The sequence below is a fragment of the Trichosurus vulpecula genome, chromosome 1 (assembly GCF_011100635.1).
Source record: "Trichosurus vulpecula isolate mTriVul1 chromosome 1, mTriVul1.pri, whole genome shotgun sequence".
Lineage (NCBI taxonomy): Eukaryota > Metazoa > Chordata > Mammalia > Diprotodontia > Phalangeridae > Trichosurus > Trichosurus vulpecula.
In genome coordinates this window covers 24,691,385-24,718,975 of record NC_050573.1, presented here as the reverse complement: position 1 = coordinate 24,718,975, position 27,591 = coordinate 24,691,385, and the positions used below count along the sequence as shown (strand labels likewise).

Genomic DNA, 27,591 nt, shown 5'->3' with positions numbered 1-27,591 from the left:
CTGAAGACGTCTGAGAGATGATGCTGTCCATTTCCAAAAAGTCATGGGAAGCAGGGAAACTTCTTCCATGGAAGAACCAGACAGGGAGCCTGGATGATAGGAAGAGTTGTATAGTAGCAAGGGCATTGAACTTGGAGTCAGAAAGACCTGCATTCAAATCCCACCTCATACACTTACTAGCTACGTAGGGGTGTAAGGGGTATTCAGGGAAGAGAGGGCTGCCAACCCCTTTTGGGGGCTGCTTTGCACCTTTGATTCACCTAACTCTCACCCGAGCTCCAAGAAACTGTAGCATGCACAAGGGTCACACTCCAGTAAACCATTTCAGCAGATGGGCTAAACCAAGTTGAGAGTAACCAAGGGATCTCAAACCCTTCAGTGAATTAGAGGAATGTCTACCCCAAGCATGTGAAGAGTTCCCCAACAGAGTGGATGGATGAGAACAATTTGTTCCAATGACTAGAAAGGTGGCTGAAGCAGTGTGCTTAGAGCTTGGTCAGACATTGAAGATACCCAAGGTCATCCACTGTATCTTGGGTCATTGTCAGGCATCTTGACTTTTGTCTTGCCACTGGACTGTGACAACTCTGGAAGAGAGAGTGAGGCTAACAACTTTGCAAAACTCTTCCTCCCTTAAATCCAATTTATGCTAGAATCAAAAGACATCACCCATACCATTTTTATCACTTTTTACTTACCTCAGAGTCCTGTTACAACAGGCAAGTGACAAAGCAGCAGGTGCAAATGCACTGGGAGCTGTAGTTACAATCCTGCAAACAGGAGGCCCAGGCTGTAGGATCATCTTCTCACCAGAAGCAGCAGTGGAATTTGGCAACCCCCTGGGTGTCTGAGCAGTCTTTTTGAAGGACTGCACTGCTCATCTCCTGGCAGGAGAAGGAGCTAGAAAAGATGCCCTGAAAATTGTCTGCTTACCCAACCCTGGCCTGATTACAATGGCAGGTAGGGATTCTACCCTGCAGTCAAAACACAGAAAAATGTACAATAACTTTTGCAAAGATGATTCCACTCACCATTGGTACGTGTTACTTATGCACACTTACGGAAAATACAAAATCCCATAGACCCAAAAGACAAACAGCTCTTATCACAAGAGAACTCCAAATAGCAGCCCTAAGTAAAACAAGGCTGGCAAATGAAGAACAGTTTCCTGAAGTCAGAGCTGGATACACATTTTCCTGGAGTGTCCAAAGTCAAAGGTTTTGCCATCAAAACTAATCTAGTCAACAAGCTTATATGTCTGCCAAAAGGAGACAATAACGGTCTCATGACAATATGATTGCCACCTGCAGGAAAGCAACATGCCATTATCATCAGTACGAATACTCCTACCAGGATGAACCCTGATAAGGTCAAAGAGAAAACTTATGAGACCTAGAGACCCTCATCATCAATGTGCCAAAAGAGGACAAGCTAATAATTCTGGATGAATTTAACACAAGAGCAGGCACAGATTACCAGACATGGCAGTGAGAACTTAGGAGGAATGGAGCTGGAAACAGTTACAGCAATGATCACTTACTATTGAAGACTTGCGCATCTCAAGATCTTCTTATCACCAACACTGTCTTCCATTTTCCTAAATGCATTAAAACTTCATGGATGCACCCTCACAGAAAACAATGGCATTTAATAGACTATGTCATTGTAAGGAGAAGAGACGTACACGATGAGAGTGGCAAAGGTGATGTGTGATGCAAAGTGCTGGACTGATCATAGACTTATCCTCTGTAAGCTACATATTTGCATTCAACAAAAACTGCAGCCCTGAGGAAAGATGACTACCAGAAGACTTAATGTCAATATATTAGAGTGCTTCTCCAGGAAGGAGCAGTTTGTTGCTAACTTGGAAGGAAAGTTTTGACAAAAATGATGAAGAAATTCAGAAGCTGCTAAAGGAAAAACAAGCACTGCACCGGGTTTACCAGCAGGATAGTTCATCTGTCTCTAAGAAGGCAATGTTTAACTCCATCAAAAGTAAAGTTCAAGTGAAGCTTAGAGAGATGTAGAATTCTTGGCTCAATAAAAAAGCAAATTAAATTCTGTTTTACACTAATAATAACAATCCAAAGCACTTTTATGACGACCTGAAGGCTATTTATGGACCAAAGACCTATGGTACATCTCAGCTACTCAGTGCTGACAGAGCCATATTGATTAGTGGTGCAGACATGATCCTAGAGAGATAAGCTAAACACTTCCATAATGCTCTTAAAAGATTGTCATCAACCAATACTGAAGCCGTAGACTGTTTACCTCAGGTTGAGGTCAATCCCTCTCTAGATGAACTTCCAACTGAAGAAGAGATTTTCAATGCCATTTGGCTCCTCTCATGTGGCAAAGCACCTGGTGCTGATTTTATTCCAGCTGAAATTTACAAGGTGAAGAGTCTGTTGCTCATACAAAGCAGACTGAAATTTTCTAGGTTCTATGGCAAGAGGAGGTTATCCCCCAGGAATTCGAGGATGCCTCCGTTGTCCATCTCTATAAAGATAAAGGAAATAGATTATCCCGTGACTATCACAGGAGCTTCTCTCTTAGTCGTTACTGACAAGATTGTTGCCAGAGTCCTCCTTAATAGGCTGATCCTTCACTTGAAAGATGGTCATCTACCTGAGAGCCAGTGGCTTCAGAAAGGGCCAAGGAACAGTTGATATGGTGTTCATTGCCTGACGACTCCAGGAGAAATGCCAGGAGCAGAACAGAGGTCTGTACGCAACATTAGTTGATCTGACCAAGGCCTTTAATACTGTCAGAAATGAGGGTTTGCGAAAAATTTGGGTGCCCAGAGAAGCTCATCAGTATTGTATGTTAGTTTCATGACAGCATGTTTGCATGGGTTCTGAAAATGGATGATGTTGTTGTGCTTTCCCAGTCACCTATGAAGTGAAGCAGGGCTGTGTGCTTGCTTCCATGCTTTTTAGCATAATATTTTCAGCAATGTTGCTAGATGACTTCAAGAATGAAAATGGCATCAAGGTCAGCTACCACACTGATAGTAAATTATTTAACTTGAAAAAGCTACAAGCTAAGATTAAAATGAAGGGAGCTGGTGCATGACTTTTTGTTCAGAGATGATTGTGCACTCAATGCAGCCTCTGAGGCTGAGCCACAACAAAGTATGGATCGATTCTCTGCTGCTTGTACTTATTTTGACCTAACAATTAACACCAAGAAAACACAAATTCTCCAACAGCCAGTACCACATGGAACCACTGGTTTCAGCAAATGGAGAAATATTGAATACTGTAGATAAGTTCACTTACCTTGGTAGTATACTTTCCAAGGATATACACATAGATGGTGAGGTTGATGCACACATTGCCAGAGCTGGATCAGTGTTTGGGAGGCTCTGAAGGAAGTATGGGAGAAAAGAGGTATTAAACTGACTACCAAACTAAAGGTCTATGGAGCCATGGTGCCGACCTCATTGTTGTATGCCTGTGAAATCTGGACAGTCTACCAGTGCCATGCCAGGAAGCTGAATTGCTTCCATCTGAATTGTCTTAGGAAGATTCTGAAGATCACCTGGCAAGATAAGGTGCCAGACACTGAGGTCCTTACTCAAACTGAATTGCCAAGCCTTCAAACTCTGCTTCAGAGAGCACAACTCCAAGGGGCTGGCCATGTTGATCAAATACCAAATGAATGTTTGCCTAAAAGACTATTTTACAGAGAACTCACAGAGGCAAACAGTCACACAGAGGTCAGAAGAAGTGATGCGAGGACACTCTCGAGGTCTCTGAAGAACTTTGGCATCCGTTGCATGAAATGGGAGACACTGGCACACAACCACCCAGCATGGCATGCCCACATCAAAGATAGCTCTGTGCTGTATGAGTGAAACAGAATTACAGTAGCTCAAAAGAATGTGAGATGCACGAATTTAAAGACATCTCCTCTCCAAATGTTCACATGGACCGGACTTGCAGTAGAGCCTTCTGAGCTCACACTGGTCTGATCAGCCACAGTTGACCCAAACACAATGACGTCTCTTTGGTCCTCTTTGAGCATGAAGGACAACAACCAACCACACCAGCAAAGTGACCTGGGACAAGTCATTAATCTCTATTCCTCATCTAGGAAAGGAAAAAAATGGATCCAACAGTCTCCCTGGGCCCTTCTAGCTCTAACTAAATCTATAATGACTTTCCATTTCTTTCTGAATCTTTTCCCTCATGGCCTCATTGTTCAGTATGAAATGTTGTAAATTTTCCTAAACTTATGATATGGCCTTGTTCACAGAATCATAGATTTAGAGCTGAAAAGGATCTTAGTAGAACCTCCAACTTTCTTATTTTACAGATTGGTAAATTGCAACCCACAGAGGGTAAGTGATCTGCCCACAGTCACACAGACAGTAAATTCAAATATCAAGGACAAACATCCATTGGTTTCTTTACTGCTTGGGAGTGTTGGTAATACTGTTAGTGGATAAAGTCCATGAAGAGACTTGCGGTTAGGAGGACCTGAGTTCAAATTCTGCCTCCAACCCTTACTAACTGCGGGTCCCTGGACAAGTCACTTAACTGCTGCCTCCCTCAGATTCTTCCTCTGTAAAATGAAGATTATAAATGTCACCTACCTCACACGGCTATTATGAAGATCAAATGAGATAAGAAATATAATAAACTTTACCAACCTTAAACACTACATAACTGTTCTCTTTTAATATTATTTGCAGCTGCGCAGCCCGGTGGATAGAGCTTTGGAAGACCTGAGTTCAAATCCGGCCTCAGGCAACTGTTAGTTGTGTGACTCTGGGCAGGTCACTTAATCTCTGCCTGCCTCAGTTTCCCAACTGTAAAATAAGGATCATAATGGCATCTATTATATTTGCCCATCTGTAAAATGGGGATAATGACAGAATCTCTCATGGCTATAATGAGAAACCTTAAAATACTATATGACTGTTAACTTTGATTATTGTCATTATAATTGTTTGCTCCCTTCTAACATGGATAGACACAAAGGACTAGAATTAGCCTCACTGGTCCAAGAGCCCTGGGGGTGCAGATCCACTGGACTGCTCCACAGCCTCCTTTTAAATCATTAAAAAAAATTGTAACACTCACGCCTGGCTCCTCACTTCCTTCTCCCCCCCCCCACACACACAGGTATTTAGGTATCGTGTGTCCCTGCAAGGGGGCAGGGGCATATAAAGAAACTTGAAATAACCAGGTGCAGTAGCATGGAACATGTCCTCTGAATTTACTGTGGAAGAGAGAGCAGTTCCACCTCTCTCTGTGGAGCGAGACCTTTGTCTGCTTGGAGACTGCTGACCAAGCAGAACTGTCCCATTTTTTCCAGTTTTATGATGAATAATACATTTTGGTGAAAGCCACTGTGCCCCAAAGAGGAATGGAGGCTGCTCACCGTAGGGCTCTGGAGTGTTTCAGAGGGGTTTACGGGGGCAGCCAGAATTCCACGTCTCTTCCAGAGGGGATTTGGACGACAGAGACAGCTTCGAAAAGCATCCTTTCTTTACAGCTTAATTTTCAGATGGGATGGATGGTAATTTGCAGCCATAGGCCCTCAGAACTGGTTCCTTACAAACAGCTGCAAGGCTCTCTGCTCCTTAAAAAAAGGAGCCAGGATAAGACTACGTGACCAAGCAGCCTGTTCTCCCCTGGAACCACAGAACTGTGGCGTTAGACGGGCCTTCAACCTCTGTACGTCATAGAGTTACGAAAGCTCAGGTTTGGAAAGTAACTTGAAACATAACATCATAAATCTGGAGCTGGAAGAATGTTAAAGGACCGTTCTGTTCAACCCTCTTGTTTTATAATGAGGAAACTGAAGCCTCGAGAGAAGCAGGATTCACATCCAGAATCTAAGCCTTCCCTGCCTCTGGGCTAGAACATAGTGATGCCTAAACTGATCTTCCTAAAGCAAGCATCTAGGTTAGACCCCCACCCTCACCCCCAACCCTGCTCAAGAATCTTAGATGGCTCTCTATTGTCCCTAGGAGAAAATACAGCTTGCTGTTTAAAGTGTTTTACCCACTGGCTCCAGATGCCCCTTCCAGGCTTACTTCACGTTAGCCTCCTTTGAACGATCTGTGATCCAGCAAACTGACCCATGTGTTGTTCTCTGAATTCAGTGCCCTATCTCCCACCTTCATGTCTTTAGACAGGCAGTCCTCTGTGATCGATATATTCTCCCTTCCTTGCTTCCCCTCTCTCAGAATTCTTAGCTTCCTTTAAGACGGAGTTCATACATCCCTTTCCCGCTGCCCCTAGTTATTAGCTTGAATTATTCTGTATGAACTTATCAATTGAAATGTGTCCCTTCCCCACCCCCAAGAATGGATGCTTCTTGAGGGCAGGGACTGATTCTTTGTTTATTAATTTTGTATTGCGCACATATCCCCAGTGCCTAACACAATGTCTTGTACAGAGCTGGTGTTCAATAAATGGTTGGTGAATAAATGGATAAAATCGACACCCCGCTCATTCCTCAGAAGAAGTGCTTTTCTAAGCCCCCTCTGCAACCCAGGCTTTCATCTCACAGGCCTCCCCAGCAAGAGATCTTTACCCAGGAGCATCATTGCAGAAAGAGTAGGAGATGAGTGTGTAATTTCTGCATCCACAAATAATAAATCTGAATCGCATCCAGGAAATTGTCCTCTACTTTCAATTCAACAGACATCCATTGTGTGTTAGTGTGTGTGTATGTGTATGTGTGTGTGCATGCATGCATGTATGCGTGTGTGTGTGTGTGTGTGTGTGTGCTTTTGTTCAAGGCCTACAATCTCATCAGCATTGCAGGCTCCCTCCACTGATATAGAATAGCAAGTTGCCAGTAATTTATGGTCTTCAAGACTTGCCTGGGACACGGAGAAGTTAATTGCCAACCCAAAAGCACAAAGTTAGTATGTGTCAAAGGCAAGGCTTGAACCTCCTTACTCCAAGGCAGACCTCTCCCCTCTAGGCCACCTTACCTCATTTATTAAGCCCTTAGTATACTGTACTAGGCTTCTGGTGATCCCAAGCTGCTTCTTGCCACACAAGAGTCCATCTTTCCAATACTAATATTCTCCCAATGAGTCTATACAGGGCTGAAGATCATGGAATACCACTCCAGAGGATCCAAAGGGCAGTGGAGGGAGACCCCTGTTGGCTATAAATCACCTTTCCACATATTACCAATGATGTACTCTTCGACAATCAATTGAATCCATGATATCATTGATTCAACTCATCCATACCTGCCCATCCTATGAGATTCTCATCTTCATCCTCTCCTCATCACAATGTATTGGGGGAATTCCTCAATTTCTCTTGTCATTATCAATAATCAATAGTCAATAAACATTCATTAAGTGTCTACCGTATGCTAGGAAATGTGCTAAGTGCTGGCAACATAAATAAGAAGAAAGATAGTCTCCAAAAGAGTTTACAATCTAATAGGGGGAGACAATATAGCACTATATAAACACTACCTATTATTATTTTTAAAATTCCTGTGGGGTAATGACATGGTAAATACAGTACTGGATGTGGAGTCAGGAACACTTGGATTCAAATCCTACTTCAGTCACTTACTTGCTTGGTGATCTTATAAAAGTCACACTTCTCTATGCCTCAGTTTTCTTAGCTGAAAAAATTAAGAGGTTGGACTAGATGGCTTCTAAATTCTTTTCTGGCTCTAAATCTTTGATATTTGGCTAAGAGGACTCATCCAGCTACAATATGTTGATATCAAATTCCTGTCCTAACTCCAAGAAATTTTGAGTTAGGTAAAATATATTTTCCTTGAAGGCAGGCAATGTCTGACTTTTATACATATTACTCCAGCTCTTACTACAGTTTCTGGCAAATAGTAAGCACTTAATAAGTGCTCACTGACTGATTGTTTTGATTGGGTTATCACAAAGTTCCGAGCTTTGGCTCCAAATCCTGTGTGGATAGTGAGGATTCCTTTCACTGAACCAAGTGGTCACTGATGTCCCTGACAACTCTTAAATTCTGGGATTCTGGGTAGTTCAGGGAATGTTTTCTTTTATTTTTGCTTTCTCAACTAACAACTATGGATCATATTCTGAAGGTTATCAATTATTTGCGATGATGCAAAAAGCAATTTTGAAGCCATTGAGTTAGCAAAGAATTAAATAAATGAATGAATGAATAAGAAATTATTTAAGTATTTACTATGTCTCAAGCTTTGCACCCATATTTCCCACCACTCAAAGGAAATATGCCTCATTATCTATTCTCTTGAATCAAGATTTGGCCCACATCCTCATATCACTTTGGAATGTACAAAGAGCTTTCCTCACACCAGCCTCCGAGGATGGAGGGACCCCTGTGGGGCAGGAAAAAGAATGAACTGAAAAGACCTGGGTCTGAGTCCCAGCTCCATCCTTTCCCAGCCGAGTCACTAAAGTAAGTCCCTTATGGAAGCTCAGTGTGGGCCTGGAGTCAGGAAGACCTGTGTTCAAATCCAGCCTCAGACACTGATTAGCTGTGTGACCCTGCACAAGTCACCTGATCTCTGTTAGCCTCCATTTCTACGTAGGCTGATTTTGTCTTGTTGCAAGGGAAGGTTTGACAGAAGGTGGGGTAGCTACTGGAAAATGAGTATGATATAAAACAAAAGGCATGAATAAAATAAAATGCTTGGTACATAGTAGGTGCTAAGTAAATGCTTATTTGTTTGCATTTGGGTTAGGAAGTAGTGATACATATGCTCACAAAAAGGCCTCAATATAAAATATACTTGAAATGAATAGAAAAAAGCAAAAAGAGAGTCAGTCAATGAGCTCCTACTATGTGCCAAGCACTATGGGAAGCAATGGGACACAAATAGATCAATTTTGCTACTACTTTGATTTATCTTAGAGATATATTTATTTTTTATGTTTTCAAATCTATATAGCAAAGATTAACAGTTTCTTATATGAGCCACCTTCATATTCTTCTTTATAAATTTTGTTACTTGAATTTAATGGACTATTGCTATGCCATAAGACAAAAGGAAGATGCTGGATTCAGAGAAGCATGGGAAGAACTGTATGAACTGATGCAAAGTGAAGCAAGAAAAATCAGGGAAACAATATACACAATGATTATGACAATGTAAATGAAAATAAAACAAATGAAAATTAATAGACTGTAATCATAATCACCAAACTTGACCCCCAAAGAAGTATTGAGAAAATTAGATTGCACTTTAGGAAGGTGACTTTGGAAGTTTAGTGAAGATGGACCGGAGTGAGGAGAAATCTGAGGCAGGGAGGCCAACTAGGAGGCTATTTAAATGGTACAGGCATGAGGAGATGAGAGCCTGTGCCAGGGTCTGGCCATGTCAGAGGAGAGAAGGGGGTGTATTTGAGAGTAGTTGTGAAAGTAGCATCACAGCATTTGGCAACAGATTAGATATACAGAGAGAGAGAGAGGGAGAGAGAAAGAAGGAAGGGGGAGAGAGAGACAGAGACAGAGAGACAGAGACAGACAGAGACAGAGAGAGACAGAGACAGAGGGAGACAGAGACAGAGAGAGGAGAGAGACAGTGAGAGAGACACAAAGAGACACAGAGAGAGAGAGGTTGGGGACAATACCTGGATTGTGAGACTGCGTGACAACAAAGATGGGGATGCCCTTGCAGTAACAGGGAAGGCAGGAAGAGGGAAAGGATTTGGGGGGTGAAGTTGTGGACTGTGGACTGTAAGAATTTAGTATCTACCAGATACTAAAAAGACCCAATCAGGTGGCTAGAGTTCTGTATCAGAAGTTTACTGTTCTTTATGAACTAACATATACCAAATCTCTACAAATACAAATCCTAAATTATCCTTGAGTATTCAGCAAAAGAATTGTACTGAAGCTAGCACACCATGGTAGAGAGAATCATTGCCCACAACATCCTGGGCAAAATATTGATCCCTAAAATTCCAGAATGATGTTTTTAAAAGAAGCCACCATATTGAATACCTGTAATCTCCAAGCTCTATAAAAAGCTTTCAAAATTTAGAGAACTAGTGCAAGAAGTCAATACCATGTTGGAAAAGGACAAGGTACACGTCATCCTTATCATCCCATCCACTACTGGAAGACACTTTCAATGAGCTTACATTCCAATTCTTGTATTCACTTACAAAAAGAAGTCATTTGACCCATTTGTTCAATAGACTGCAGAATATTAAACATAAAAGAGCGGAGAGTGACTTCTCCTAGAGCCATTTCTATTTGAATCCCATCAAAAAGAGATGAGAATAATGAGACGGTGGTTATAACAACAACAACAATAACTAATGTTTGTTGTGTTGTTGTGTTTGTCCTTCGTTCTCGAAGAAGACCATGATATCAGGGAAGTGATGACATGACTTGCAGTTGACTTTGATTTGAGTGAAGGAGGGCTGTGTAAGGTCACCAGCTTCACTTTCTCCTCCAGAGCCATCTGGGTCCAGTGACCAGATATTCACCAGGATGACTGGAGATGACCCGGGGTGGGGGGGCATACTAATGTTTAATGGAACTTTAAAGTTTATAAAGTACTTTACAGATGCCTTATGTGAGCCTCACAATACCCACATGAGATAGGCTTTATTATCACCATTTCACAGATGAGAAAACTGAAGCCCAGAGAAGTGGAGATCAGGCCATCACTGAAAGTAGTAACCTGGCATTCAAGATGGCAAAGCCACTGTCTGACTCTTAGAAGCTTGATTGCTAAAGCAGTCTCAGCCCTAGGGATCATTGGGCATATTTCCTTATCAATTCCCTATCATCACCAGCTCTCCCTTTCTGTCCTGCAGTCTCTAAACAGCTTTAACCAAGGTGACATAGAAGGGGCAAAGAGACTGGGCCGAAACGCCAAGTGGGTTGCTATTGCGTCAATCATCATTGGCCTTGTGATTATCACCATTTCTTGTGTGGTCCACTTCACAATGAAAAGGTAAGCAGACTTCTTTTCCTGTCCTTTCCAAAGGGACTTGATCTTCCTTAAATGCCTTCTTGACCCACTCAGGCCATCAAAGGTCTGTCCTCCAATTTTCAATAACCTGATAGCCTGATTTTTAGTAGGCATTCTGCCTGATTTCTCTCAGGCTTCTGGGCATGAAGGTCATAGTTTATTCTCAGTGTTAATCCCTTATCATAAACAGATGGACTCTGTTTGCCTTTTTTCCTAGGCTCATGGAAATATTTCTCCAACTATCTAGATTGGTCCTCCTTGGATAGTGACACCTACCACTGAGGTCTTCAAATAAGACAAAATAATGATGGAACGAATAACACAGGCCAGAAAATTATAAGTCCAGCTTGGTCGAAGAATGAAGATTTAGATCTGAAAGGGACTCTAGACCTTAGAATGCTAATTCTGGAAAGGACCTTAAAATATTAAATGTTATACCATATAACATTGAATGTCAGATCTGGAAGAGACCTTAGAACATGAAATGTCAGAGCACAGAAAGGTCTTAAAAACAGATTATCAGAGCAGGGAGGAAATCTTAAATCATAGCACATCAGACCTGAGACATACCTTAACAGGAGTGGGGAACCCGAGGCCTCAAAGCCACATGTGGCCCTCTAGGTCCTCAAGTGTGGCCCAGTGACTGAATTCAAACTTCACACGTGGCCTTGAGGCTTCAGGTTTCCCATCCCTGCCTTAGAACATATAGTGTCAGAGCTAAGAAGGATCCTAGAATAGACAATGTTAGAAGTGGGAGGGATAAATGCACTGTCAGAGATGGGAGAGACCTTAGAACAGAAATTGTAAGTTGGAGGGAATCTTGGAACATAGATCATTAGAGTTGGCAGGAACATTACAGCACGTCATGTCAGAACTGGGAAAGACCTTAGAATACAAAATGTTAGGGTTGGGAGAACCCTTAGAATGTAGAATATAAGAACTGGAGGGGACTTTAGAACATGTAAAGTCAGAGCTGGGAGGAACATTAGAAGAGAGATTATCAGAACCAGGAAGGACCTTGGAACACAAAATGTCAGTTAGGAAAGACCTTGAACATATAGTGATGTACCTGAGATGGGGCTTAGAACACAGAAAGTCAGCTTGGAATGACCTTAGAACATAAAATGCCAGAGTTGAAAGAGACTTTAAAATCAAGAATTCATAGAATGTTAGAGTTGGAAGAGCTGTTAAAGGCCATATAATCCAACCCCACCACTTCGCAAAGAAGTAAACCAAGTCAAAGAGAGATTAGATAGAGATAGATATTCGGTTCCAGTTGCCACATTTTAGGTATGAGATAAATAAGCTAGAGGGGATCCAGAAGAGGGCAACCAGGATGGTGAAGGATCTTTAATTAATTAATTAATTAATTAAATCAGCGAGATTTTTATTCATTAATTAATCAGCAAGAATTCATCAAGAACCTAGTCCATGACAGTCACTGAGTTACAAGTTTGGGATATAAAGATAAAAATGAAACTGTCCCTACCTTCAAAGAGGTCACCTTTTATTGGGGGGGGGACAATGGGTACAACAAATATATGCAGAGAGCATACAAAATAAATACAAGACCATTTTTGGATGGAGGACACAGGGAGCTTGAGAGGTTGGGAAAGGCTTCATGTACAGAATACTTACGCTGAGTTTTAAAAGAAGTGTTGGAGAGGAAGACACAGAAACAGGACATGGATCTTCATATGTGAGGAAGAGTGAAGCCAGTTTGGCTAGACCACGGAGCACAAGAAGGGAAGTTGGGACCAAGGTGTGAAGGGTTTGACATGCAAAGAAGGGTGTTTATATTTGATTCCAGAAGGAATAGGGAGCCACAGGGGTTTATCGAGTAGGGAAGTGATGGTCAGATCTGAGCTTTAGGAAAATCACTTTGATAGTCACGTGGAAGATGAGTTAGAAAGGAGAGAGGGAAGGAGTAGGGAAATCAATTAGGATACCATAACAACCAGGAGTGTGCTAGAACTAGTTTATACCAGTTATTGAGTTATTTTTGTCAATTAGTCATATCCAGCTCTTCGTGACACCATTTGGGATTTTCTTGACAAAGAAAGAGTGGTTTGCCATTTCCTTCTCCAGCTCATTTTACTGATGAGAAAACTGAGGCAAACAGGGTTAAATGACTTGCCCAGGATCACACAACTAGTAAGTGTCTGACGGCAAATTTGAACAGAGGTTCTCCTGACTCCAGGGCCAGCACTCTACCCACTGTGCCACCTAGCTGCCAGCTATCAAGAAGCAATATATGTGGAATATATATGGAAATTGGGAAATACTACAAATCAGGGCTTGATTTGTTTTGTTGATTGTGTAGACCTAAGACGGTGGTGGAGAAAATGTTAATGATACAGATTAAACTTAAAAGTGTGTCATGCATACATTTTTTGGAAAGCCAGTTGTCAAATATTAAACATTAAATATTAGATGTAACTGATTGCAACAGCCCAGGTGAGGAGTGATGAGGACCTGAAATAGGGTGGTGGCTGTATGAATAAAGGGAAAGAGCTGGATGAGAGAAAGGTGGATAAAGAACCTGAAAGCTTTGGCAACTTACTAGATATAGGGAGTCAGGGAGAGAAAGATGTAAAGGATAGTTCCGATGGTGCAAACATGGCAAATGAGGAAGCAGTACTCTCAAGTGTGAGAGAGACTTTGGAGGAAGAATGCACTGGAGGAGGAGGGAAGGTGAGATAATAATGAGTTTTGTTTTGGGTCTGGTGAATTTGAAATTATCCATGGGATGTCCAGGTCTAAATGTTCAAGAAACAACTGGAGATATCAGATTGGAGTTTAGGAGAGAGGCTAGGGCTTGGTATGTAGATCTGGGAGTCATCTGCAAAGAAACTTAAATTTAAACCATCTAGTGAGACCACAAAGTGACTATATATATGGAGAGAAGAGGGACTAAGACAGAACCTTGGGGGACACCCACAGTTAGGAGGCATGATATAGATGATGAACCAGCAAAGGAGACTGAAAAGAAGCAGTCAGAAAGGTAAATAAGAGAACTAAGAGAGACTAGTCTCTCTGAGAGAGAGAGAGAGAGAGAGAGAGAGAGAGAGAGAGAGAGAGAGAGAGAGAGAAAGAGAGAGAGAGAGAGAGAGAGAGAGAGAGAGAGAGATAGAGGGAGAGAGAGGAGAGAGAGAAACCAGTATCCAAGGCTACAGAATGAAGGTTGTGTATTGAGATGAGGCCATTCTATTAATAGATCATTAGTAACTTTGGAGAAAGCAGTTTCAGCTGAGTAAGAAGTTGCAAAAGGGTTGAAGAGAGAGGAAAGGAAACGGAGGCAATGTGTGCAGGCAGCTTTTTATAGTAGTTGGGCAAAGAAAGTGAGGGAAGATATGGTAGGATACCTTGAGAGGAAGATAAGATCTAGTGAGAGGTTTTGTTTTGTTTGTTTGTTTTTCAAGGATGGCAGAAATGTGGGCATATTTATAGGCAGCAGGGCAAGAACAAGTTGCTGGTGAGAGATCAAAGATCAAAGTGAGGGATGATTGTGGGGTCTCTTGGAGAAGAAAGAGTAGGATGGGGTCAAAGGCACATGTGAAAGGGTTGGTCTTAGTGATTATAAAAGTTACCTCCTCATCAGAAACATAAATTAAGGAAGGGATGATGTCAAGGTGGAGTTGAGATATAGTGAAGGAAAGAAGAGCTCACAGTGAATGTTCTTTATTTTTATTATTTATTTATTTTTAACATTCTTTTCTTTTTAAATTTGGAGTTCCAAATTCTCCCCCTCCCTTCAAATCCTCCCCCACCCACTGAGAAGGCAAATATGATATCAATTGTTCATGTGAAATCATGCAGAACATATTTCCATGTCAGTCATGTCACAAAAAAAGCAAAAACAAAAAAGAAGGTGAGAAAATTATACTTCGGCTTGCACCCGGAGTTCATCAGTTTGTTCTTTCTGCAGGTGTCCTTTGGAATTGTCTTGGATCATTGTCTTGATCAGAGTAGCCAGATCTCTCAGTTGATCATCATTACATCATTGCTGTTATGTGCACAATGATCTCCCAGTTCTCCTTCATTTTGCATCAGTTCATATAGGTCTTGCCATGTTTTCCTGAAACCATCTCCTTCATCATTTCATATAACACAATAATTCTCAATCACAATCCTATGCCACAACTTGTTCAGCCATTCCCCAATTGATGTGCAGCCTATCAGTTTCCAATTCTTTGCCACCACAAAAAGAGCTACTATAAATATTTTTGTACATGTAGGTCATTTTCCTTTTTCTTTGATCTCTTTGGCATACAGGCCTAGTAGTGGTATTACTAGATCAAAGCGTATGCAGTTTTATAGCCCTTTGGGCATAGTTCGAAATTATTCTCCAGAATGGTTGGACTAGTTCACCACTCTGTCAACAATTCATTAATATATTCATTTTCCCTCATCCCCTCCAGCATTTATCATTTCTGATCATCAATAGTGATTTAAAGCATTTTATATGACTATAGGTAGCTTTGATTTCTTCTTCTGAAAACTGCCTGTTCATATCCTTTAACCATTTATCAATTGGGGAATGGCTCCGTTTACTCAGTTCTCCAAATATTTGAGAAATTAGGCTTTTATCAGAGAAAATTGCTATAAAATTTTTTGATGTTACTTCATTATCTATGGTACCTTTTAGCAAAATGTTGTTTTCCTGATTATTTCACTTAATTTGGTCTATTTTTGCTTTTGCTTTGTCTGAGATGATTGCTATCCCTGCCTTTTTGTACTTCAGCTGAAGCATAATATAATATCCTGCTCTAGCTTTATTTTAACTCTGTGTGTGTTTCTATTCCAAGCATGTCTCTTGTATACAACATATCATTGGATTCTGGTTTCTAATTCATTCTGCTATCTACTTCTGTTCCATTCACATTCATAGTTATGATTTCTAACTGTGTATTTCCCTCTATCCTATTTTTTCTGTTTATTCTTTTTTCTTCCTTTTTTATCCTGTCCCTCCTCAAAAGTCTGTTTTGTTTCTGACCACTGCCTCCCTTAATCTGCCTCCCCTTTTATCACAACCCCCATATCTCTTATCCCCTTCTCGTATTTCCCTTTAGGTAAGATAGATTTCTATACCCAACTGAGTTGTGCATGTGTGTATATGTATATATACGTGTGTGTTTATTTGTCTATATGTATATATTTTTTCTTCCCTCTTTGAACCAATTTTGATGAGAATGAAGTTCAAGCATTGTCCACCACCACCACCCTCCATTTTCCACTTCACAATAAAAGTTCTTCCTTGCATGTTTCTTTAACGTGAGAAAATTTTCCCCTTTCTGCCTCTCTCTTCCTCCTTCCTCAGTGCATCACTCTTTCTCGCCCCTACATTTTTTTGAGATCATCCCAATACAATTAACTCACACACATGCCTTATGTCTATGTAAACTCCTAAATGCCCTTCTTAGGAGTTATATATATATCATCTTCCCATAAAAGATTGTAAATAGTTTAACTTTATTGAGTCCCTTATGATTACTCTTCAATGTTTTCCTTTTTATGTTTCTCTTAAGTTTTCTGTTTGAATGTCAAATTTTCTATTCAATTATGGTCTTTTCATCAGGGTTACTTGGAATTCCTCTACTTTATCAAATACCTACTTTTCCCCTAAAGGATTATACTCTATTTCACTGTGTAGGTTATTTCTGATTGTAATCCTAGTTCTCTTGCCTTTTGGAACATCATATTCCAAGCCCTCCACTCCTTTAACATGGAAACCAATAAATCTTGTGTGATCCTGACTGTGGCTCCATGATATTTGAATTGATTCTTCCTGGCTCCTTGCAATATTTTGTCCTTGATCTGGAATCTCTAGAACTTGGACATAATATTCCTGGAAATTTTCATTTGGGATCTCTTTCAGGAGGTAATCAGTAGATTCTTTCAATTTCTATTTTGCTTTCTGTATCTAAAATATTGGGGTAGTTTTACTTTATAATTTCTTGAAATGTGATGTCTTGGCTCTTTTTTTGTTCATGGCATTCAGGTAGTCCAATAATTCTTAAATTATCTCTCATCAATCTATTTTCCAAGTCAGCTGTTTTTCCAATGAAATATTTTACATTGTCTTCCATTTTTTCATCCTTTAATTCTGTTTTATTGTTTCTTGAAGTCACATGGAGTCATTATCTTCCACTTTCCCAATTCTAATTTTTTAAGGAGTCATTTTCTTCAGTGAGTTTTTGTACCTCTTTTTCCATTTGGCCAATTCTGCTTTTTAAGTTCTTTTCTTCAGTGAATTTTTGTATCTCTTTTACCACTAGACCAATTGTTTTTAAGGTGTTATCTTCTTCAGTATTTTTGTGCCTCTTTTGCCAAGTTGTTAATTCTTTTTTCACTCAATTATTTTCCTAATTTGCTCTCTACAACTCTTATATCTTTCTTCAACTCTCCCAGGAATTCTTTCTGGCATTGGATCCAATTAAAATTTTTCTTTGAGGCTTTGCTTGTAGCCGTTTTCTTCTGAGTTGTTGTCTTCTTCTGAGTTTATGTCTTGTTCTTCCCTGCCACCATATGATCAAGTTCTTTTTTTGTTGTTTGCTCACTTTCCCAATCTATTTCTTTACTCTGAACTTTATGTTAAAGTTAGGGTCTGTTCATTTAGGGGTAGAGAGGCACTATGCCAAACATCAAGCTTTTTCATGCTGCTATTTTCAGTGTGCATTCTGGGGGTCTGCAAGTTTTTGGTACTTCCAAGGTGGTGTTATCCCGGGAGAGGCATGGTCGCTGCTCTCCTGGTCTGCTCTCTGATCTTTACCCAAGAAGGGCCCTTGGTCCCTGCAGCCACAAGTATTAGTGGTCCTCTTGGTCCTGGAACTGTGACCAGGGCCCCTGCCTCCTTGTATTCAATCACAAATGCTCCTCTCTACCCTAAATGCAGCAACTCAGAACTACTTATGCGAAATAGAGTTGTCAGTGCTAGCTATACCCAGTCCAGCAAATGGTCCCTTGTAATCTCTTTCTGATAAGTTGTTCCACCCCCCTTACCATCTCTGGGCTGAGAGCTCCCAAAGCTTCTGTTGCTGTCACAGCCATCTCCAAGGCCCACCACCGGTACTTCTGCCACACTCTGGGCCTGTGCCCACACTGGTAGTGCAGACCTCTCCTGCGACCCTCCTGAGTTGTCTTAGGCTGGAAAAATGCCTCTCTCGGACCTTTTGTTGGCTCTGCTGCTCAAAACTTTGATTTGAGATGTTATTTTAAAGTTGGATGGGAATGTTGAGAGAATTCAGTTGGTTCCTGGCCTATATTCTGCTATCTTGGCTCCTTTTTCTGAATGTCCTCTATTTTCCAAGTAACATATGAGTGATATCCTTAGCTGAGAGACTGAGGGGAATAAGTTTGTAGGAGACTTGAGGAGGGAAGAGAAGGTTTGGAGACTTCATCTGTTGAGAGTCGGAGAGAATAAATTAAGGAGTAGAAAGACTGCCTTTCTTCAGTGAGGACCCAGTTGAGGTTAGATAATATAAATTGCAGTGGACCTCCTTCAGTTCAATGCATGACTTTCCTAAGCTCTGCTCTGGCATAAGATCAGAAACAGCAAATAGTAGCAATTCATGACACATGAGGACTGATTGAAGGAACCAAGAACATCTCATGGACAGAAGAGACGATTCGGGGAGGTGGAGACAAGTGTTTGAACGGTTATTATGGAAAAGCGATAAGCCTTGTTCTGCTTGGCCCTAAAAATCAGAACTGGATAGAAGTAGTATGGTTGGTGAGTGAGTCAATAAACACTGATAAGCACCTAACTTACCTACTAAGCCCTGTGCTAAGCACTAAGGATACAAAGAATGTCAAAAGACAGAGACAAATTTGAGGTTTCCTAATAATTAGAACTATCTAGTGGAATGGTCCACTTTGGGAAACAGGGGATTCCCCCTCACTGGCAGGCTTCAAGCAAAGGCTAGATGACCACTTGTTGAGGATATTGTAGAAGGGATTCTTTTTCAAGTTTGATCAATCAGTAAGAATTTACTAAGCATCTGCTATGTTCCAGGCACTGTGCCAAGTTACGGGGTACAAAGACAAAAGTGAAAACAGTCTCTGCCCTCCAGGACCTCACATTCTAATGGGTGAGGCAACTTGCCCATATACAAATTAAATACACAATAACTGGTGGGGAGGGGGTGCTAGCAGCAGCGGGGAGGAGGATCAGAAAGGACCTTATATAAAACATGTCCCTTGAATAGACCTTTGAAGGAAACCAGGGATTTTAAGTGAGGAGAGAGAATATTCTAGATATGGGGGACACCTGGCCAAAGGCACAGAAACAGGAGATTGAATACTGTTTCTCAAACACAAAGAGCATTATTTCTCAAGAGTAAAGACCAAATGACCTCTGGATTCCCTTCCAACTCTGAGATTCCTAGATTTGCCCAGTCACACAGGTAGGAAGAGGCAGAGTCAGGATTTGAACCCAGATTCTCTTATTTCAAAGCATGCTGCCCACATAGCCCCACCCCAATATTTTACATGATCCTCGGCTTGCTATATACCTTTGGGCAAGGAAGATAAGTAGGAACCAGACAAAAACAGTGGCAGCTAGGCTGGAGATATGAGATATTACAAAAGAAAAAGAGCTTGAATTTGCCCCCAGACCAGATGTATGAAATAAAAAAACATTTAATGAATCAAAAACCACCCTGAGGTTTGTTGCTAAACCAGAAACCTAGTGACATTAGCCACTGGCATTGGGAAGTTGATCTTGGAGTCAGGCTGAAAGCACCTTGCAGAATGGGGTGGGGGAAGAGGGAAAATGGAAGAGTTTAAACTTTTTTCTATAGAAATTATAATCTAATTATTATTCTTATCATTCCTGGTATCATGATTATCCCTGATTAGGGTGATAGCAGCCTGAGTTCTCTTGACAAGTGCACCATAGAACCCCCTTAACTGTCCTGCCATTAGGCTTCCCCACTGGCACTGACCCCAAGACGGAAAGAAGAAAAAGGCTTGAGAATTTAGGAAGCTATTAGTCAGTACAGTCCCCTATACAAAACATCATATCTCTCACCTTCGTGCCTTTGCCCAAGTCCATCCCTCATGCCTACAATGCCCTGCCTCCTTACCTCTATACTTGGAAACTGTGCCTCCCTTCATGGCTGGATTCAAATGCTCCCTTTTACTTTGGGCTCTTCTTGATGCCCCCACGTGTTAGTATTCTCCTTGCTGTCCCCAATATCACTTTGTATTGACTTCTCTGTATGTGTGTCACTTTTTCTCCTCCTCCATTAGAATGTAAGGGAGCAAAGATTGTTTCATTCTTGGCTTTGCATCTCCAGCACCTAGGACAGTGCCTGGCACATTGTAGGCCATAATAAATACCTGTGGAATTGAATTTAACTATCTCTGTGACCCTTTAACTCCTCTGAGCTTCAGTTAACCTACCTTGACAATTGGTTTAAATAATAATTAATAACGAGAATAATTGTTATTGTTCAGTTGTGCCCAACTCTTCCTGACCCCATTTGGGTTTTCTTAGCAAAGATACTGGAGTGGTTTGCCACCTCCTTCTTCTGCTCATTTTACAAATGAGGGAACTGAGGCACACAGGGTTAAGTGACTTGCCCAGGGTCACACAGCTAGTAAGCATCTGAGGCCAGATTTGAACTCAGGAAGATGAGTCTTCCTAATTTGATGCCCAGTGCTCTACCCAATGCACCACCTAGCTGCCCCTAAGGTACAATAATACCTGTTGCTTTTACATAAAAAGGCCCATTTGTGGGACTCAAATCAGGAAATGTCTTTAAAGAACTTGGCAAAATTTAAAGAGCTTTGGAACCATTAGTTGTTATTGTAGAAGAAGGAGATGAATGGAATCTAGAGCTGAGGGACATCTGAGATCATCTATCCAACCTTCTCTAAATTCAAGATCTGTTGACCTCAGTTTATAGATAAAAGAAACAGCTAAGTGGGGGCGGGGATGGTTCAGTGAAGACAGTAGTGTATTTGGGGGACCTGTGTTCAAATGCTGACCCAGACACTTAATACCTCTGTGAATCCGGGCAAGTTATTTCGCCTCAGTTTCCTTATCTGTAAAATCAGAAAGTTGGACTAGATGACTACTAAGGTCCTTTTCAGTTCTAAGTCTACGATCCTATAAAGTCTCACAGATAGTGACAGGATTCAAACCTAGGTCCTCTACTTCTAAAATCATTTTTTGCCACAGCACGTTACCTTTAAACAGCATTAGTCCTCCCAGCTCTGCTAACTAGGCAATCATGAGCAAGTCCCAATTTCTGAGCCTTAGCTCAGAGCCCATTAAATGGGCTCCAAGGTCCCTCTAGCTCTGACTCTGAGCTTGAGAAACTAAAGGTCCCAGGAAAGAGAAAGCACCTGCTCAGAGTCATAGAGCTGAAATTTGAATCCAGGTCTTTGGCCTCTAATCCCATATTCTTCTGTCTACATCACAGTGAACTGAATGGAGCCATGAGGAAATGTTGAAAGGAAAGGGTCAGTCCTGGTGGGTCCTTCAGAGTCCGATGAAAGTGTCTTACTGTATGTGACTATCTTTGGGGGGTCCAACTTCAGGACAGCATTAGGAAGGACACTATCATACAAACATCTGTCCTGCTAATGTTTACAAAAGTCAATCCAGGAGATGAGATCTAGAGATGGAAAGGACATTTTGTGTCATGGACCCTTTGGCAGTCTTATATATCTTGTTAAATCCATAAAATAAAACACAGAAGATTCCAAAGCTAACCAATTATATTGAAATACAGTTATCAAAAAAATGTTTTAAGTTCATAGAGTCCACACTAAGATCTCATCTAATCTCCTCATTTTATAACTGAGGACACTGAAGCCCAGAGAGATGATGCTTCCTACATGGTCCCACAGGCATTTATATTAAGAAAAAAAAGCCACAGTCTCTGCATCCAGGGCCATCTCCAGTTGTCCTGATCTATATCTGGCCACTGGGCCCAGATGCTCTGGAGGAGAAAATGAGGCCAGTGACTTTGCACAACCTTCCATCACTGAAATCTGATTCACTTGTATGTCATGGCATCACCTCCCAGATGTCATGGTCATCTTCAAGAACAAAAGACAAACAACAATAACTCAAGAAACTGAAGCCCCGAGAGATAAGATGTCTCCTCTGTGGGCCCACAGATTGTAGTTCAATAGGCATTTTTGAAGTACCTACTGTGTGCCAGGCACTGTACTAGGTGCTGGCTACACATAGCCCAAGACAATCAGTCCTTGATCTTGAGGAGCTGGGGTTGGAGAAGCAAATTCCCACCTAAGAGTGAAGACTGCCTTGTCCCTGCAATCAGATGACCTAGCTGGGCTCACATTCTACCCCTGAGCACTTTCCCACCTGAGTGACCTTGGGCAAGTCCATTAACTACTCTAGGATTCCTTTTTCTCATCTAGAACATGAAGGGGTTGGAGTGCATGGACTCTGAGGTCTCTTTAAGATCTGGCTCTATGATCCTTACCACATCCAAGTATCCCCACACTTCTCCATGGTGCTTTTGGCAACTTTGCCAGAATGGAAGAGACAGGTTTCCTTATTTCAGCTCTTGTGAGAGTCTTCTGACTGTAAAGTCTCAAGGGGTGAGGTAGAGGGGGTGGGGCAGGCAAAGAAGGCAGCAAGGGGGAAGGAGGGAGCTCAAGAGGATGACACCAATTCCATATTTCCATTAAGCCCTGAAACATCCCATCAGTCTTGGAGTTTCTCAGCTCTGTTCAGAGACAGTATTTAACAGTGCTGGGCTGTGGAAGTATGTGAATGGGAAACTGGAGGAATGAAGGACTGCCCTGAAGACAGATGGGGGAAACCACACAGACCAATGGGGGCAGGGTATGCCCACAAAGCCCCTCCAGCTGAGCCAGGGGGGAAGGAGAGGAGATTGGAAGGGGAGGTAGGAGCCAGATTTGAAAGGAGAGAAAACAGGAGTGGGGCTCTGCTGCTGCAGAAGTGGTCAGCTTCCATTTACATCAGCAGCGCGTCATGGTCACTCTATGAGGGTTCCCTGGGTGCCAAAGGCAAAGTTACCGGCCAAGAGCTGGACCCGTGAGGAGGTTATTTTGTAACAAGCTGAGCTCCAGCCAAGGCACTAGAAAACCCTGAGGCTAAATCAATCCGCAGGCATTTATCAAGCACCTACTATTTGCCAGACACTGTGCCAAGCACTGAAGATACCAAGACAAAATGGAAATGGTCTCTGCCCTCAGAGGGATTACATTCTATTGGAGGAGACGATGTGCATATATGAATATGTGTTCATTTTGTATACAAATAAATATAGGGCACCTAGGCAGCTAACTGGCACAATGGGCAGAGTGCCAAGGCAAAGAGTAAGGAAGACCTGAGCTCAAATCCAGCCTCAGACACTTACTAGCTATGTGACCCTGGGCAAATCACTTCACCTCTGATTGCCTCAGTTTCCTCAACTGTAAAATGGAGATCATAATAGCACCTACCTCCCAAGGTATCAAATGAGATAATATTTATAAAAAGCATTTAGCACAGTGCCTAACACAGAATAAGTGCTATATAAGTGCTGCCTCTTGTTATTCTCACAATACAATCTCAGGGGCTAGCACTGGCAGCTGGGGGATGAGGAAAGATCTCTTGTAGGAGCTAGTGCTTAGCTGAGTTTAGAAGAAAGCTAGGGATTCTGGGAGATGGAAGAGAGGAAGGAGAACATTCCAGAAATGTGAGATAATTCATGCAAAGGTACAGAGATAGGAGATGAAGTGTTGTGAAGAAGCCTGGAAGTGAGATCATCCCTCCATTTATCTATCCATAAATATACATACATACATACATACATTCAGTAACTGTCTCAAATACTCAAATGCTTCAGTAAATCTATGATCTCAATTCAAGAGTACCCTCCAAAAAGGCGGGTTGCAATCCATCCATGCCTATTCATCCTGGCAACTCTTATCCAAATCCTCCCAAATCCTTCTTACCACAGAGGGTCTACTCAATGTGTTACTTTTCCTGATATCATGACAATGCCATTAGAGCTTTCTGTCTGTCTCGCTATCATCCCTTACTCTGCCTATGGGCCGATAAGTGACATTTTTATAGTGTCATAAGGTTGGCAAAATGCTTTACATCTGTGATGGCAGGCAGGTCAAATGCTTAGTCAGACACCACTTCCACACATATGATCTCATTGGCTCACCATTTATCATCGGTTCATATGTTGTAGCCAAAATGAACCAATGATTTTCAATCGCTGTCCTTGGTCCCCATCCAGAAAAGTGGTTTCATTCCTTCTCACTCAAACTGTCATGCCATGCATATGTAAGTCTATTTTGAAGCAGTCCCAATAAAAGTCTTGCTAGATAAGTCCTGGTTTTCTGACCTCCTTAACCCCTGAACTCCCACCCACTCCTAATTGTCTCCAGTTATGTTAAGGGGTAAATTCCATGAATTCTCAGAGTGATATTAATTTTGATTGACCTTAATTTTCAATGAATGGTACCTATGAAATTAGAATGACTTAGTCTAGCCCCCAAGACATATGAGAAGGTACCTCTCTCCTTGAAGAGATGAAAGACTACGGGTGTGGAACGTTCCATATCATTTCAGACTTTTCACACTTTTTCAGTGTGTAGGTTAGTCTTGCTAAACTGCTTTTTTCTTCTTTTTTATTCTTTGTTAGTCAGTCAACAAACATTTATTAAGGGCCTGCTATGTGCCAGACCTTATATTAAGTGCTGGGCAAACAAAGAAAGGCAAATGATAGTCTCTGTTCTCAAAAATTCACAGTTAGGTGGAGGAGACAGCATGCAAACAACTATGTACAAATAACCTGTTTAGGGATGACCAACAGAAGGAAAACACTATCATATAATGGAAGGGGGTAGAAGAGAGGGAGTCTGAAAAATCTCACAGAAGGTAGGATTTTAGCTGAGATGGGAGGGAATTTGGGGAAGCCAAGAGGCATGGATGGGGCAGGGATAGAGCTCCAAAGCAGGGACAGTAAGTGAAAATATCCAAAGAGGCAGTTGGAGCATCCTGTTTGAGGAGCAGCAAGGTGGTCAGTGCCCCTGCAGTGGGAGAAGAAATAAAGAACGGAAGCTTGGAAAGGTAGCAAGGGGCAGCTTATGGAGAGCTTTATTTCTAAAGAATGACTTTTGGGGAGGAACTAAGGGAAGGCTAAGGGGAAATATAGATCATATAAAAACAAAGGGATAACTTAACAACTGATTTTTAAAATAATATCTATGCCATGCAAGATATTTGGGAAGGTTATGAATGGGGGGAGAGGTATCTGTCTTTTTGTTTTGATAAACTCTAATTGCATGCCAGGAATCTGAAAGATGGGGCATTTATCCTGGAATATCCAGCAGCAGCTCTCACTAGGGTGAGAGGCTTAGCACCGGACAGGGCACGGAGGGAGCACTGAACCTAGAGTGGGGAAGATACTAGATAATATCCAGCCTTGTACATACATGGGACCCTAGATCTAGAAGAAACTTCAGAAACTATCTAGTCCAGTCCTCTCATTTTATAGATGAGGAATCTGAGGCTCAGAGAGGTAAGGTAATTTCCCCAAGTTCTCACAGCTAGGAAGTATCAGAAACAGGGACTCCCAAGTAAGTATATGTTCCACCATACTACGCTTACTGTGTGACCCTTAACCTCTCTGCCTCAGTCTCCTTGTCTACAAAGTGGAGATAATAATAACATTTCCCTCCCAGGGTTGTGAGGACCAAACTATATGGCATGTAAAGTGCTTTGCTTGCAAATATCAAAGCACATATAAATGTTAGCTAGCATTGTTATTACATCATATGCGTCCCATGAAATCCTTTTGATTTTGCCTCCTGGAATGTGTCCTGTCTCCTACCTCTTCCCCCCATCCAAGTCCAGTCCAGGACCCTGTGTATGGAAGTCTATTTTGAAGTAGTCCCAATAAAAGTCTTGCTAGGTAAGTTCTGGTTTTCTGACCTCCTTAACCCCTGAGCTCCCACCCACTCCTGATTGTCTCCAGTTATGTTAAGGGGCAAATTCCATGCAACCTCCAGGGACCTTTGACGATTCCTCCCACTCCCACCCTTAGCTACACTTCACAGAATCACAGAGTCTCAGAGCTCCTGGTCATACATGCTGTGTGACGTTCGGTCAGTCTGGGCAATTCCCTAAGACTCCAGGTGTTTATTTGCCCTATTAGAGGAAATACCAATGAAATGAGGAGTCCGGTTTCCAAAAAAACAAAACAAGGCGAGCACCTAGCATGGTACCTGGCACATAGTGGGTATTTAATAAGTGTTTAGGGAATCGAATCAAATTAGGCCACCCCAGAAGGCTAGTGAAGGAGCAGTGATGAAAGTTTCAGAGACAAATTTCAGGGCAACGTTAAAAACAAAAAAACTTGCTAGTGGTCGGAGCTGTCCGTCCAACGGTGCTGTGGGCTGCCTCAGGAGGCTGTGCAAAGGCCTCAAGCCAAGCCTGGATGTAAAGAGGATTCTCATTTAGTGACAGGTAGGACTAAACGGCCTCTGAGGTCCTTCCAACTCTGAGATTCTCTGACTGGGGGACCCCCTGGAGCAGAGCATTCCACTTGGGGCCAAGTTTTATTTGGGGCACTCAATTCAACAAGCATTTAGGGAACTTAGGCCTTGAAGTCAAATTCTATCGATGACACATACTACCTGCATGTCATCTAGGTAGTGCAGAGGAGGGAGATCTGGGCCTGGAACTAGGAAGAACTGAGTTCAACATGGCCTCAGATACATCAAGGTGAGGCAGGGGGAAATGGGGTCTGGAAAAGCTACTTGCAGAATGTAGGATTTTAGCTGAGACTTGAAAGAGGTCAGGGAAGCCAAGAAACAGGGATGAGGAGAGATAAAGCTCCACAAGGAGGAGAAAGGGGGGAGTGAGCCCAGCAAGTGAAAATGTTCAGAGATGGAGATCTCCTGTGATTCTACACTAGTCATTTAATTTCTCGGTGTCCTGGGCAACTCTTAAAGACTGTAAGTTGCTGAGAAGGTGCAGAACATCATGGGTAAAGTGGATTTCCTCACTGGGAGTTCCCTGAGCCAATGAAATTGCATGTTGGGTTCAAAAAAATGAAGAGGCTAAACCCTTAGCTTAGTTTGTATCTCTAATGAAGTGCCCCATCAGTACCCTGGGACATAGTCCTAGTCACCATGCCCCAGTTAAAGCTCTGCTAATCAAAATATCTCTCTCTCTCCCTCTCTCCCCTCTCTCCTCTCCTCTCCTCTCCTCTCCTCTCCTCTCCTCTCCTCTCCTCTTTCTCCCCTCTCTCCTCTCTCTCATCTCTCTCTCTCCTATCATCTCTCTCTCCTCTCTCATCTCTCTCTCATATCTCTCTCTCTCTGTCTCTCCCTCCCTCCCTTTCTCTCCCTCCCCTCAGATCTTGATAATCTGAGAGCTCGAAACTACAATGAAGGAAGGATTAACAGCATCTGAGCATGGCAGACCAGGCGTTTCTGAAGAGTGGCCCTTCATTTCAGACTGTCAGATCTTATTCTTGTCCTCTCAGGCCTTCCAGAGGCAGGTCCTTGGTGAATGAGCTAAAAAAAATACAATGTTTATGAAATATGAGGGGCATGACCAGCTCAGCCAAAGTATCTATTTGTTAAAAAAAAAAAGCACCTCCATTTGCCATCAGCCACCCTGCCCTTGTCCTTTCTCCTCTTCTT

At 42.0% G+C, this 27,591-nt stretch overlaps 1 protein-coding gene across 1 annotated transcript in view; it reads left to right on the top strand.

The window, feature by feature from the left end:
- Positions 1-27,591, top strand: part of TMEM233 (transmembrane protein 233) — a 49,962-nt gene extending 22,371 nt beyond the window's left edge. Inside the window, exons 2-3 of the mRNA XM_036742203.1 lie at positions 10,778-10,917; positions 27,303-27,591. Coding sequence (XP_036598098.1) covers positions 10,778-10,917; positions 27,303-27,309 — 147 coding nt within the window. The 3' untranslated portion in view covers positions 27,310-27,591. The remainder of the gene's footprint in view (positions 1-10,777; positions 10,918-27,302) is intronic.